Source organism: Tetrahymena thermophila (assembly GCF_000189635.1).
Source record: "Tetrahymena thermophila SB210 genomic scaffold scf_8254649, whole genome shotgun sequence".
Lineage (NCBI taxonomy): Eukaryota > Ciliophora > Oligohymenophorea > Hymenostomatida > Tetrahymenidae > Tetrahymena > Tetrahymena thermophila.
The window spans coordinates 638,869-652,521 of record NW_002476417.1 but is presented as its reverse complement, the minus strand read 5'-3'; the positions used below and the strand labels follow the sequence as shown (position 1 = coordinate 652,521).

At 20.0% G+C, this 13,653-nt stretch overlaps 4 protein-coding genes across 4 annotated transcripts; all 4 read left to right on the top strand. All coding sequences in view use genetic code 6, as the record gives it.

The window, feature by feature from the left end:
* Positions 1-1,684: 1,684 nt before the first annotated feature.
* On the top strand, positions 1,685-5,072 carry TTHERM_00274660 (transmembrane protein, putative; the record flags this gene model as incomplete). The annotated part of the gene is made up of 3 exons (XM_001016006.2): positions 1,685-2,711; positions 2,901-4,663; positions 4,716-5,072. 3 exons carry the CDS (start codon positions 1,685-1,687, stop codon positions 5,070-5,072), a joined length of 3,147 nt encoding a protein of 1,048 aa, XP_001016006.2.
* A 1,134-nt stretch (positions 5,073-6,206) lies between these two features.
* TTHERM_00274650 (transmembrane protein, putative) lies at positions 6,207-10,628 on the top strand (the record flags this gene model as incomplete). The annotated part of the gene is made up of 5 exons (XM_001016005.2): positions 6,207-6,911; positions 6,977-7,143; positions 7,192-8,251; positions 8,458-10,220; positions 10,272-10,628. Exons 1-5 carry the CDS (start codon positions 6,470-6,472, stop codon positions 10,626-10,628), a joined length of 3,789 nt encoding a protein of 1,262 aa, XP_001016005.2. The 5' UTR covers positions 6,207-6,469.
* Positions 10,629-10,997: 369 nt separating this feature from the next.
* TTHERM_000274649 (hypothetical protein) lies at positions 10,998-11,735 on the top strand (the record flags this gene model as incomplete). Its single annotated transcript, XM_012797627.1, has 3 exons — positions 10,998-11,451; positions 11,505-11,645; positions 11,719-11,735. 3 exons carry the CDS (start codon positions 10,998-11,000, stop codon positions 11,733-11,735), a joined length of 612 nt encoding a protein of 203 aa, XP_012653081.1.
* Positions 11,736-12,893: 1,158 nt separating this feature from the next.
* TTHERM_000274648 (hypothetical protein) lies at positions 12,894-13,226 on the top strand (the record flags this gene model as incomplete). The annotated part of the gene is made up of 1 exon (XM_012797626.1): positions 12,894-13,226. The coding sequence occupies one exon, from the start codon at positions 12,894-12,896 to the stop codon at positions 13,224-13,226; it is 333 nt and encodes a 110-aa protein (XP_012653080.1).
* Positions 13,227-13,653: the final 427 nt, after the last annotated feature.

The window sequence follows — 13,653 nt, the reverse complement described above, 5'->3', positions numbered from 1 at the left end:
TTTAAAATCAAATTTATTAAACAAATTATTAACAATTAATTAAAGTACAAAATATGAGATAAAGGAAATACTAAAAAATATCACAATTTATTGCTTATTTCTAACAATTTATTGTAGCTACATTATGCTCAAAGGTTCTATTAGAAATAAATTATGCTAAAGCTGATATAGAAAGATAGTATTCAACTTATCTCTAATAAGGAGAGACCAATACTTTCATTTTAAAAATTAATAATGCATTATTTTAACATTTTCACTATTTATCATAAGATCAAGGGTAATGCAGCTAATTTACAACTTAATTAATGATGGATTATTTATAATAAGATTAAAGCAATGCGTAAGAAGGAGGATAGGAAATATGTTTTGATAGCATTTTCAAATAAAATAATTTTTGTACATTTTAAATCAAATAAATTCATATCTCATTAAGTATAAGTATAAAATGCTTAAGTTAGACATGCTTGATCATAAATTATTTTTTTGTAGATAATAAGGAATAGGAATTTAAATGTAAAGATTTAAAATAAAATGAAATATTAAATATATTCATAAAACTAATTAAAACTAATAGTGGAGGAATAAATGAAGATAAGTTAACCTATTTTTAAGATTTCATACATCCTTACATATTTTAAAAAAGATGCTAAAGAGTACATTTTGATTAACTCTTAGGATATAAAAGATTTGATTTTTTAATACTAATCTGATAATTGTATTAAAAGTGTTAATAGATATGGATCTATTTCATATATTTTAGAAATTGCTACTAACTCGTGCATCAATCAAAGGCTTACGATTTGGGTTATTTCAAAATGCAAAACTATAAATCTTACTATGAATCCTCTTGAAGGTCTTGATAAAAGCGTTTTGTACGATCTTAAAAACTATATCTATAGCCACATATTTTTTACTGAAAAATGTAAAGTGATGTATGCTTAATATGAACATGTTTTAGAGCCTAATATTTTTTATTAGTTCAAAGGCAATGAAAAAATAAGTTAAATAAAATATTCATGCGAAAAAAATTCCACCATTATTTTATTAAATAAGCAAATGGATTTTTATATTGAAGAAAGGTTTTTAAGTTTTTTGGAAATAATTGATAATCCATACTTAATTTCAAACAACTAAAAGTACCCTTTAGATATGAATATAATTTGCTTTTATATAAATGATTAAGATCTCTAAATATACTTTGGAGAAAATTCAAATAAATTGGATCTGGATTCAAATGATTTAATAAATGAATTGAGAATAAGCGGAGAGTATTATTAGTTATAAGAAGATTAAAATAGAAAAGTATGTTCAATTAACATGTTAAACCGCTCTTTTGTATAGTTAAAATAATATTATTACATTTTTGCAAATGGTAAAAATTATTAATAAAATTTAATTTTTTAATTAGCAAATATTTATTATGATTTTTAAAAATAGGGAAAGGATTTATTGAATATGAATATTTTTTTCAAGTTTAATATTAGGGAGGTATTGAAGAATATTTTGGACATATTTGTTATAAGATTAAGTAGAGTTAATATCCTTTAGAGTTATTAAATTTTACATTTAAAAAAACGAAGTTATCGATTAACATTTCTAAAAAAGTAAAGTAATTTATAAAAAAATATTTTAATTTAAGCAATTTTAGTGTTAAATAGTTGAAACAAACACGGGTACAATTTAAATGATAGATTAAATTAGCTAAGAAACATCTTCTACTCATGGAGTTGGAATTTATGACTTAAAAATTTCTTACTATTTCTAATTTGAGGAATTATTATAAAATATTTACAAGCTATATGAATAGTCAATTTATTTTAATACTCTTTTTAGATATGATATAAATAATAATGATGATATTTTTTAAATCTAATTACCATAAGAATTAAGATATGGTAGTTTTATAATTTTTTTTAAAGAAATTAGTTTAATTACTATTTTAGTTAAAAATTCTGAATAAAGAGATTTTCTTATGCCTCTTATATTTTATTTTTAGAATTATTTATTGATAGAAAGACAAATTTATGAAAAGTACTGGAAAGACGATGATCCTTTGATTATTAAAGCTAAAAATTTAAAATAATTTTTTTTAATGAAAAATTATCTTGATGATTATATATAAATTTAAAATTATAACTTTGATAGGATAATTAAAATAAGTAACAATTAATTAATTTTTAGTAATTATACTATTTATATAAATTTAGAAAGCTAAACCATAAGTAATATAGAAACTAATTTATCTTATTAAATGCAAGCTATTAGATATCAATATTATAAAATAATTTTTACAATCAACAAGGAGAGATAAAAAGAGTAAGAAGAATTCATAGTAATAAAAACTTGTTGCTCTATTATTTATGAATTTCCTATCACAATATACTTTAAATATCTTTTTGAGAAAGAAAACTCACTTTTAGATAGCGAATTTTTTGAATAAGTAAGGTATGCACCTGAAGAATTTATTGTTTATTGTTGGGGAAATTCAAACAGCTAATAATATTACAGATATGTTGCCTTATTTTATGCAAGAATTCAAAACAATGAAGATTTAAACAAATTTTATCAGTTAGAAAGATAAGATATGATGAAAATGTTTAAATTTTCTTTAAAAGAACTTGATAAACCAATAGAAAGAGAATCTGAAATATGTTTAGCTTTACTAACAAATAACTAGACTCAAGCTATGAATACTTATGAAATCATTTTAGGTAATTAACAAATTTATTACATTTAAAATTCTATTATGAAGAATAAATTCTTTCATTTCATTATCAATTTATTAACTTTAAATTAGAGGAGTCTATAGTTGATAGAAATTATATTTAATAAAATGTAAATGAAAGGAATAGTTATCAACAAATTGATTTCTTTTTTTTATATTTTTTATTTAAAAAAAGATGATAATAAGTATGTTTAGAAAATAAATTTAGAAGAAACACTATATGAGCGCCTCTATCTTTAGAATTCTCAAAATAAAATTATCAAAATTAATTATGACTAGGGACTTTTTAATTGCTTTATTGAATATCAATAATGTGGTGATAGTTTCTAATATTATACAAATAACACCATCTCTGAAATATTATTTATTAGAAGGATTTCTTACAATAATCAAAAATTGTCTACAAAAATCTAAATTACAGTCATAAATTAAAAAATCAAGATGGGTTAACTAGGAATAAGTTTTGATTTGCTATCTTCTGAATGGATTGTTTTTGAACTGGAATTAATGACAGACTACTAGCTTGTATCCTAAGATTAAAATAATTTATTTTAGTTTGATTACGAGTTATCTAATTTTTAAATTACGTATGAAAAATGTATTTCTTAATAATAAAATTAAAAAGATATCAAAACAGGTTTATTGACATAAGAAAATAATGTCTTCAATAGTTAAGAATTTAAATTCATTTATGTTAAAGCAGGCTAGTATTATAATAGCTAGAAATTCTAATTTATACTTAAATATTTTAGTAAACTTAGTATAATAAATACAGAAACTGTAGAAATTGATTAGCAAACATTATCGCTATATTTATTCAATATAAAATATTCAAAGAAAATATTTAAGATAATGAATTATGGTAATTAGTTATTTTTAATATCTAAGTGCCAACTAAATTAAAAAAATATTAAATACAAACCAATGAGTAGAGATTAAGATGATATTTTAAAAATTAATAATTATATTTAAAATGACTATTTATTTATTTATCCCGAAATTTGCTCAAAAAAAACTTCAGATGAAAATGATCTTTCAGACTAAAATTGTTTATAAATAAATCAACATAAAGAATTATTATATTAAAATGCTACTGGAATTATTGAAGAAATTATTACAATTAAATTGCAGCTAAATTAAATATTTAACACTTAATTAAATTCTGAAAATAAATTTACTATTTTAGAATTAGAAAATTATTAAGATTATTATTTGTACTTGGAATATGAAGCTATTAGCGACAGCCCAGTTAATTTTGAACTTAGATATTTAAATAATAGAACTTTTTTATAGAGCTTTTATTTTAAGTAATATCAGGAAATCTAAATAGTTTAATTGCAAAACTTGAAATATCTTGAAATTCACAACTACAAATCAAATACAACTTTTAATTTAATCCTTATTATTTCGGAAAAGCCTTTTTATTATACAAATATTTATTTGAATACAATCAAATTAATTCAGAAATAAGGACAATAGTTACTACTCTTAAGTAAAATTTTAGATGAAAATATAATAATTTATTTATCAAATAAATAAAATGTAATCTGGCAATAAAAAATGCTAGAATTAAAGTCTCCTGAAAATATATTTATTTTTAATAATTAATTTAATTACACAATAAAGGAAATTAATTAAAGTGGTTCCTTAAAGAAATAATTTTACTATTTAGAAGTTGATGACTTTGATGTATAAATAATGATTAAAAAGAAAAAATATTTCATTTAAAATACTCCCTATGATGAATAAGCTACCTCTATATAATAGTTTTCTTAATTTTAAATTAATTCATTTTCGTTTAAAATTAATCCCTCATAAATCAAGATATTAAAAAAATTAGATATCTTAAAGCTACTAAGCCAGTAAATTTATTTCGTTTTTGCAAGAAACCATCTTTTGTTGAAGTAGGAATACATTAATGGAATTAATGACATAGATGTAAATATTTTTTTCAATTAAATCAGTATTTTTATTTATTAATTTTGTTTAGCTGCAATAAAGTTTAATTGTTTTTAAAGGACACGTTTTGGAATAAAAACAAGTTGATGAAGAATATGTAATAAACACTTTTTTCTATTTTAGTTCCTTATAAAGCCTCTAAATTTAGGATACAGAACATTTTTATTTCAGAATATATCTTTGTATGAATAATTCGAATTTACTGATACCTTTTAGCTAAATCTTTAGTTAGTCTATAAGCTCAAAAAAGTAGAAAATTGTTAAAGATGTCTAAAAACAATTTTTTATTTTTTTAGTCATTTTTCTTATTATTTCAATTTTAGCTTTAATATTTTACTTTAGATTTAAAAAATTGTAGAATTATGATTATATTAAGAAATAAATATGATATAATTTAATTAACTTAATTAATAACTATTAATTGTCATATTTAATATATTTAGGTAGTTTGTATTCAATTTAAATATTTTAATGTAAATTATTTTATTTTAATTCTCTTTAATAGTTATTCATTAGATTCTCTTAATAAACTTCTGCTTTCATATATTCAAGAGATATTGAGAAAAATAATTTATATAATTTAAGAAATTTCCACAAAATACAAGGAAATGACATATAAAAATGGATGAAATGAAATTAAAAATAACTAAAATTTCAATATATCCATAAAAATGGGAATGACAGATAAAAAATGAGGAGTTGTTATTTCCTGAAAAATAGTAAATTATATTATCTAAACATTTATACTTAAGTGTATTTATTTATTTTGATAATTAAGGTATGTATACTACAAAATATTTATTTTATAATTTATGTAATAAGTGTACATTTCTAAATTGATATCAATTTTCTTTAAAATTAAATCTATTTAACAAATTAGAAAAATTTAATTAAAGTAAAATATGAGATTAAGAAAATAATAAAAAATATCACAATTTATTACTTATTTTTAACAATTTATTGTAACTATATTATGCTCAAAGGTCGTTTTAGAAATAAATTATCATAAAATTGATATTGATTTTGAAAGATAGTATTCAACTTATCTCTAAGAAGGAGAGACCACTACTTACATATTAAAAATTAATAATGCATTATTTTAACATTTCCACTATTTGGCATAAGATCAAGAGTAATGCAGCTAATTTACAACTTAATTTATGCTGCTGGATAATTTTTATTAAGATTAAAGCGATGCATAGGAAGGAGCATAGGAAATATGTTTTGATAGCATTTTCAAATAAAATAATTTTTGTACATTCTAAATTAAATAAACTCATATCTTATTAAGTATAAGTACAAAATGTTTAAATTAGACATGCTTGATCATAAATTATTTTTTTGTAGATAATAAGGAATACCATATTAAATGTAAACATTTAATACAAAATGAAATATAAAATATATTAATAAAATTTATTAAAAAAAAAAGAGGGATAATTTAGCCTAAATTAACCTATTATGAAGATTTTATATAGCCTTACATATTTTAGAAAAGATGCTAAAGAGTATATTTTGATTAACTCTTAAGATATAAAAGATTTAATTTTTTAATACTAATTTGTTAATTGTATTAAAAGTGTTAATAGATATGGATCTATTTCATTTATTTTAGAAATTGCTACTAACTCGTGCATTAATCAACATCTTACAATTTGGGTTATATCAAAATGCAAAAATATAAATCTTACTATAAATCCTCTTGAAGGTCTTGATAAAAGTCTTTTGTACGATCTTAAAAACTATATTTATAGCCACATATTTTTTACTGAAAAATGTAAAGTGATGTATGCTTAATATGAGCATGTTTTGGAGCCTAATATTTTTTATTAATTCAAAATCAATGAAAAAATTGATTTAATAAAGTATTCATGTGAAAAAAATTCCACCATTATTTTATTAAATAAGCAAATGGATTTTTATATTGAAGAAAGGTTTTTAAGCTTTTTGGAAATAAATGATCATCCATAATTAATTCAAAATAACTAAAAGTACCCTTTAGATATGAATAGAATTTGCTTTTATTTAAATGATTAAGATCTATAAATATACTTTGGCGAGAATTCAAATAAATTGGATCTGGATTCAAATAATTTAATAAATTAATTGAGAATAAGCGGAAAGTATTATTAATTATAAGAAGATTAAAATAGAAAAATATGTTCAAATAACAAGTTAAACAACTCTTTAATAATTGAAAAATAATATTATTACATTTTCGCACATGGTAAAAATTATTAATCAAAATTAATTTATCAATTAATCAATATTTATTTTAATTGCTAAAAATAGGGAAAGGATTTATTGAATATGAATATTTTTTTTTAGTTAAAAATTACTAATTGAATGGAGCATATTTTGGGCATATTTGTTATAAGATTAAGTTGAACTAACATCCTTTATTATTAAAAAATGAAGACCATGAAAAAATGGAGTTATTGATAAACATTTCTAAAAAAGTAAATTAAATAATAAAAAAATTTTATAATTTAAACAATTCAATTTAGTGTTAAATAGTTAATTCAGAGATGGGTGTAATTTAAATGGTCGATTAAGTAAGATAAGAAACATCTTCTGCTCATGGAGTTGAAATTTATGACTTAAAAATTTCTTACTATTTAGAATTTTAGAAATTTTTAAATTTTGTAAAAACATTTGTTGAGCCGTGTCATTTTAATACTATATTTAGATATGATATACATATTGGTGACATTTTTAAAATCTAATTTCCATAAGAATTAAGAGATAAAAGTTTTATGATTGTTTTTAAAGGTCTTAGATTTATTAATATTTTCATTAAAAATTCTAAATAAAGGGATTTTCTTATGCCTCTTACATTTTATTTTTAGAATTATTTATTGATAGAAAGAGAAATTTCTGAAAAGTACTGGAAATAAGATGATGATCTTTTGATTATTTAAGCTAATAATGAAAAATAATTATATATAAAGATGAACTACGTTGATAATTATATATATATTTAAAACTATAGCTTAGATAATATTATTAAAATAAGTAAGGATAGATTAATTTTTAGTAATTATACTATTTATATAAATTTAATATTTTAAACCATAAATAATATAGAAACTAATTTATCTTATTAAATGCAAGCTATTAGTCATAGATACTATAAAATAATTTTTGCAATCAACGATGATAGATAAAAAGAGCAAGAAGAATTCATAGAGATAAGAACTTGTTGCTCTATTGTTTATGAATTTCCTATCACAATATACTTTAAATATCTTTTTGAGAAAGAAGACTCACTTTTAGATAATAGTTTTTTTGAGAACATAAGGTAGGCGACCGAAGAATTTATTGTATATTGTTGGGGAAATTCAAAGAGTTAATAATATTACAGATATTTTGCTTTATTTTATGCAAGAATTCAAAACAATGAAGATTTAACAAAATTTTATCAGCTAGAAAGATAAGATGTGATGAAAACGTTTAAATTTTCTTTAAAATAACTTGATAAATCAATAGAAAGAGAGTCAGAAATATGTTTAGCTTTACTTACAAATAACTAGACTCAAGCTATGAATGCTCATCAAATAATTTTAGGTAATCAACAAATTTATTTAAAATTCTTTTATGAAGAATAAATTCTTTTGTTTCTTAATTTATTAAATTTAAGAACATAATATCTACCTTTAGTTATTAGAAATAAAATTTTAGAAAATAAATATTTTTAATATAAAGCCAATAAAAGGAATAGTTATCAACAAAATAAATATATTTCTTTAATATATTTTTTATTTTAAAAAAAGATGATAAAAAGTATGTTTAGGAAATAAATTTAGAAGAAACACTATATGAACACCTCTATCTTTAGAATTCTCAAAATAAAATTATCAAAGTTAATTTCAACAATATATTTCTGAATTGTTATGTTAATTATTAATAATGTCTTGAAAGTTTCCAATATTATACAAGCGAAGCCGTCTCTGAAATATAATTTCAAAGAAGGATTTCTTATAATAATCAATAATTGTCTACAAAAATCTAAATTACAGTCATAAATTAAAAAATCAAGATGGGTTAACTAGGAACAAGTTTTAATTTGATATCTTATGAATGGATTGTTTTTGAACTGGAATTAATGACAGACTACTAGCTTGTATCCTAAGATTAAAATGATTAATTTTAGTTTGATTATGAGTTATCTAACTTTTAAATTTCTTAAGAAAAATGTATTTCTTAAAAATAAATTCCAAATGATGGCTTAACAAGTTTATTGACATAAAAAAATAATTTCTTCAATAGTTAAGAATTTAATTTCATTTATGTTAAAGCAGGATAGAATTAAAATAGCTAGAAAATCTAATTTAGGCTTAAATATTTTAGTAAACTTAGTATAATAAATACAGAAACTGTAGAAATTCATTAGCAAACATTATCGTAATATTTATTTGATATAAAATATTCAAGGAAAATATTTAAGATAATGAATTATGGTTATCTTTCATTTAAAATATCTAAGTGCTAAATAAATTAAAAAAATATTAAATACAAACCAACGAGTAGAGATTAAGATGATATTTTAAAAATTAAGAATTATATTTAAAATGACTATTTATTTATTTATCCTGAAATTTGTTCCCAAAAAAATTAAGATGAATTCGCTCATTAAGACTAAAATTGTTTATAAATAAATTAAAATAAATAATTTTTATACCAAAATGCTACTGGAACTATTGAAGAAATTATTACAATTAAATTGCAGCTAAATTAAATATTTAATATTTAATTAAATTCTGAAAATAAATTTACTATTTTAGAATTAGAAAATTATTAAGATTATTATTTGTACTTGGAATATAAAACTATTAATCACAGTCCAGTTAATTTTGAACTTAGATATTTAAATAATAGAACTTTTTTATAGAGCTTTTATTTTAAGTAATATCAAGAAATTTAAATACTTTAATTGTAAAATCTGAAATATCTTGAAATTCATAACTAAAAATAAAATTCAACTTTTAATTTAATTCTTATTATTTCTGAAAAGCCTTTTTATTATACAAATATTTATCTGAATGCAATAAAATTATAGCTGAAAAAAGGACAATAGTAACTACTCTTAAGTAAATTCGTTGATGAAAAATTAATAATTTATTTATCATATGAATAAAATGTAATATGGTAAAAAGAAATGTTAGAATTAAAGTCTCCTGAAAATATATTTATTTTTAATAATTAATTTAATTACACAATAAAGGAGATTAATTCTAGTGGTTCCTTAAACAAATAATTTTACTATTTAGAAGTTTATGATTTCGATGTATAAATATAGATTAAAAAGAAATAATATTTCATTTAAAACACTCCCTATGATGAATAAGTTACCTCTATATAATAGTTTTCTTAATCTTAAATTAATTCATTTTCATTTAAAATTAATCCTTCGTAATTCAAGATATTTAAAATATTAGATATCTTAAAGCTACAAACCCAGTAAATTTATTTTGTTTTTGCAAGAAACCATTTTTTGTTGAAATCGGAATACCTAAATGGAATTAATGATATTGATGTAAATATTTTTTTAATTATAGCTATATTTTTATTATTTAATTTTTTTTAGCTGCAGTAAAGTTTGATTATTTTTAAAGGACACATTTAGGAATAAAAGCAAGTTGATGAAGAATATGTGATTAACACTTTTTTCTATTTTAGTTCCTTATAAAGTCTCTAAAATTAGGATAGTGAACATTTATATTTTAGAATATATCTTTGTATGAATAATTCGAATTTATTATTACCTTTTAGCTAAATATTTAGTTAGTCTATAAGCTCAGAAAAGTAGAAAATAGTTAAAAATTTCTAATTACAATTTTTGATTGTTTTAGTCATTTTTCTTATTATTTCAATTTTAGCTTTAATATTTTACTTCAGATTTAAAAAATTGTAGAGTTATGATTATATTAAGAAATACATATGATAAAATTAAATTAATTTAGTTAATAATTATTTATTGTTATACACAATATATTTAGGTAGTTTGAATTCAGTTTAAATATTTTATTGTATAAAATTATTTAATTTGCTTTTATTTTTACAAAAAATAAAAAATTTTAATTTTTAAAATCAAATTAAAGTAGATTATATTAATTATATAAGATATAATATTATTATTTTTTATAGAAGCTCATACAATAAAACTAAATATATTATTTTTACTTTTTAAAACCATTTTTAGTATCTAAGAAAATTTATGACTACTCAATTTTTGTTATTGTTAATTATTTGTTAAAAAAGATTAGGTTTTAATAAATTAAATTAGGATAATCAATTTTATTTTGTATTAAATATGATATAAATATCTACTTAACATAACTACAAATTCTTAGCTACTATTTTAGGTCTTTTAATAGCAAGTGTATGCTCTGAAATTTAACTACAAATAAATCAAAATACATATCATGAGTTAGTAGAATACTCTCCTCGTTTCTTTGAAGGAGAAACCCTAACTTATAAGCTATCAATATAAAGTTTAGGGAAGTCATATTTTTATTTCATAGCTCAAGATGAAGGGAATTGCAGTTAATTTTTAACTTAGATTATATAAGAAAATATTTAATCATCATAAGTGGATAATTATGATCAGGAAATATGCAAAGAAAGTATGTTCAAGGAAAATAATTTTTGCAAATTTGAACTTTTGAATAATAATCATTTGTTCAAAATTTTAATAAAATGTGTGAGCAAAAGTTGTTTTGTTAGAAGCAACTTTTTTGTTTAATAAGCTGAAATTAGATTTGAATGTAAGTAAATACATTTTAAAAATAAAATGAAAATTAAATAAATTAAATATTAGATATACATGTAGAAGGATCAATAAATATAGAAAGACCCATTTTTTAGATTAAATATAATTTAAAATAGGATATTAAGTAATATTTTTTGATTAATTCCTAAGAGATAAAAGATATGTTTTTTGAACACTAACTAAATGACTGTGTATAAATAAATAAATATGGATCGATTTCATTTATACTAGAAATATCAAAACAACAATAATGCTACTAAAGAGAGCTTATAATTTTGATTATTTCTAAATGCAATAATTTAAACATTTCCTTTAATCATCTTGTAAGTCTGAATGATATTACTAAAAATATTAAAAGTTAATACTCTCATAGCCATTTATTTGTAATTGGAAATTGCAAAATTATTTATAGTTAGTATGAGCATTTATTAGAAGCGAATGTTTTCTACTCATTCAACATTTATGAATAGGGTAATAAAATTAAATATGAATGTGAAAAGGAATCTATTATACTATTGTTAAATAAAGAAAAAGATTATCTAATTGAAGAAAAATTTTTAATCCTTATCGATCACAGCAAGTAAAATCCATATATACTATCAGATAAAATTCGCATATCAAATCATATTCTTTGCTTCTATTTCAATGATGAACATATATTAGTAAGTTATGGGGGTTATAATAAAAAGGAAGAATTTTAAAAATATCTAGATTCTGATGACGAATAGTATAAGATAGAAATCTTTAAGTAATTATAAAAAGATTAGAGAGGATATGCATGTATAAGTGATGAATAATATTATAAAGAAGATAAAAATTATTATAAAATAATAGTATCAGGTAAATAACATTCAAAAATTATTATTATTTTGCAAAAGTTCATTCTGTTTTTATTAATAATATCTAGGAAAAGGAATACTTGAATATGAAATTTTCTTAAATCGCTATCTTTTTCAAAGTATTTATTCATTTTTTTCAAGGTAAAAATGCCTTAGGATTAAATAAAGTCTAAAACCTTTGGAATTTACGAGTGACACAATCCCTTATTTCAATGTAAAATACGTCTTATAATATCCTAACAAAGTAAAATATTTAGTTTTATTAAGTTTATTAATTGAAATACATTAAATAAATTTAAGTGCTAAATTATCGAGATGAAAATGAATTCACATAATAGTATTTTTTTTGATTATGATACAAGTTATGCACATGGCATCTACAATGCTTAGATATATTAATATATTCCTTACTAGTTATTCTAATATAATAATGAATTACCAAAAATGAAATTTACAAATTAAATGACACAATTTACATATTTTACAAAGTTGGGATATGCGTTTGAGATTAATTTACCACAAGAATTAAAAAATACTGATTTTATAATTTTAATAAAAAATATGACTTAAACTATTACATTTATTAGAGAATCTTAATATGAGGAATATATTGTCCCTTTAAAACATTATTACAGTTAAATTATTTTTATTCAAAAGGAAATATCTAATAAATATTGGTCTTAAAATCCATTATTACTATACTGTAATCTAGTACAACAGTTAGATATAATAAAGAATTATTCAAATGATTAAATATAAATTTTAAACTATAACCTAGATTAAAAAATTAAAATCAATACTAAAGTGTTAATTTCAAGAAACAACACAATTTACATAAATATTTGGAAACAAAAAATACTTTAAGTAGAGACTAATTTTCCTTTTAAAAATTAAACTATTAATCAATAAATATTAAAAATATAATTTATGATTGGTCAGAATGAGTAAATTGATTAAGAAAATATTGTGATTAGAACTTGTTGTGACTAAATTTATGATCCTCCAATTTTAATTTATTACAAATATATACTTGATATAGATATATAAATCTATTTAGATGGATAGTTTGATGATTTGTATTTAGAAGAAAAATAATAATTATTCTTTTTATTTTGTTGGAGTTATCCTAATCAAGAATATTATTATAGATATTAAGCTTTGTATTATGCAAGAATACAAAATGAAGAAATCCTAGAAACATTTTACTAACTAGAAAAATAAGCTGTTCTAGATTAATTCAACTTTTCTTTTAAAGGTTTAGACTAAAAAATAGAAAGGGAGTCAGAAATATGCCTACTCTTACTTAAAAATAAATAAGCTGAAATAGCTTAATCAAAAGAACTCTTGTTGGGTAATAT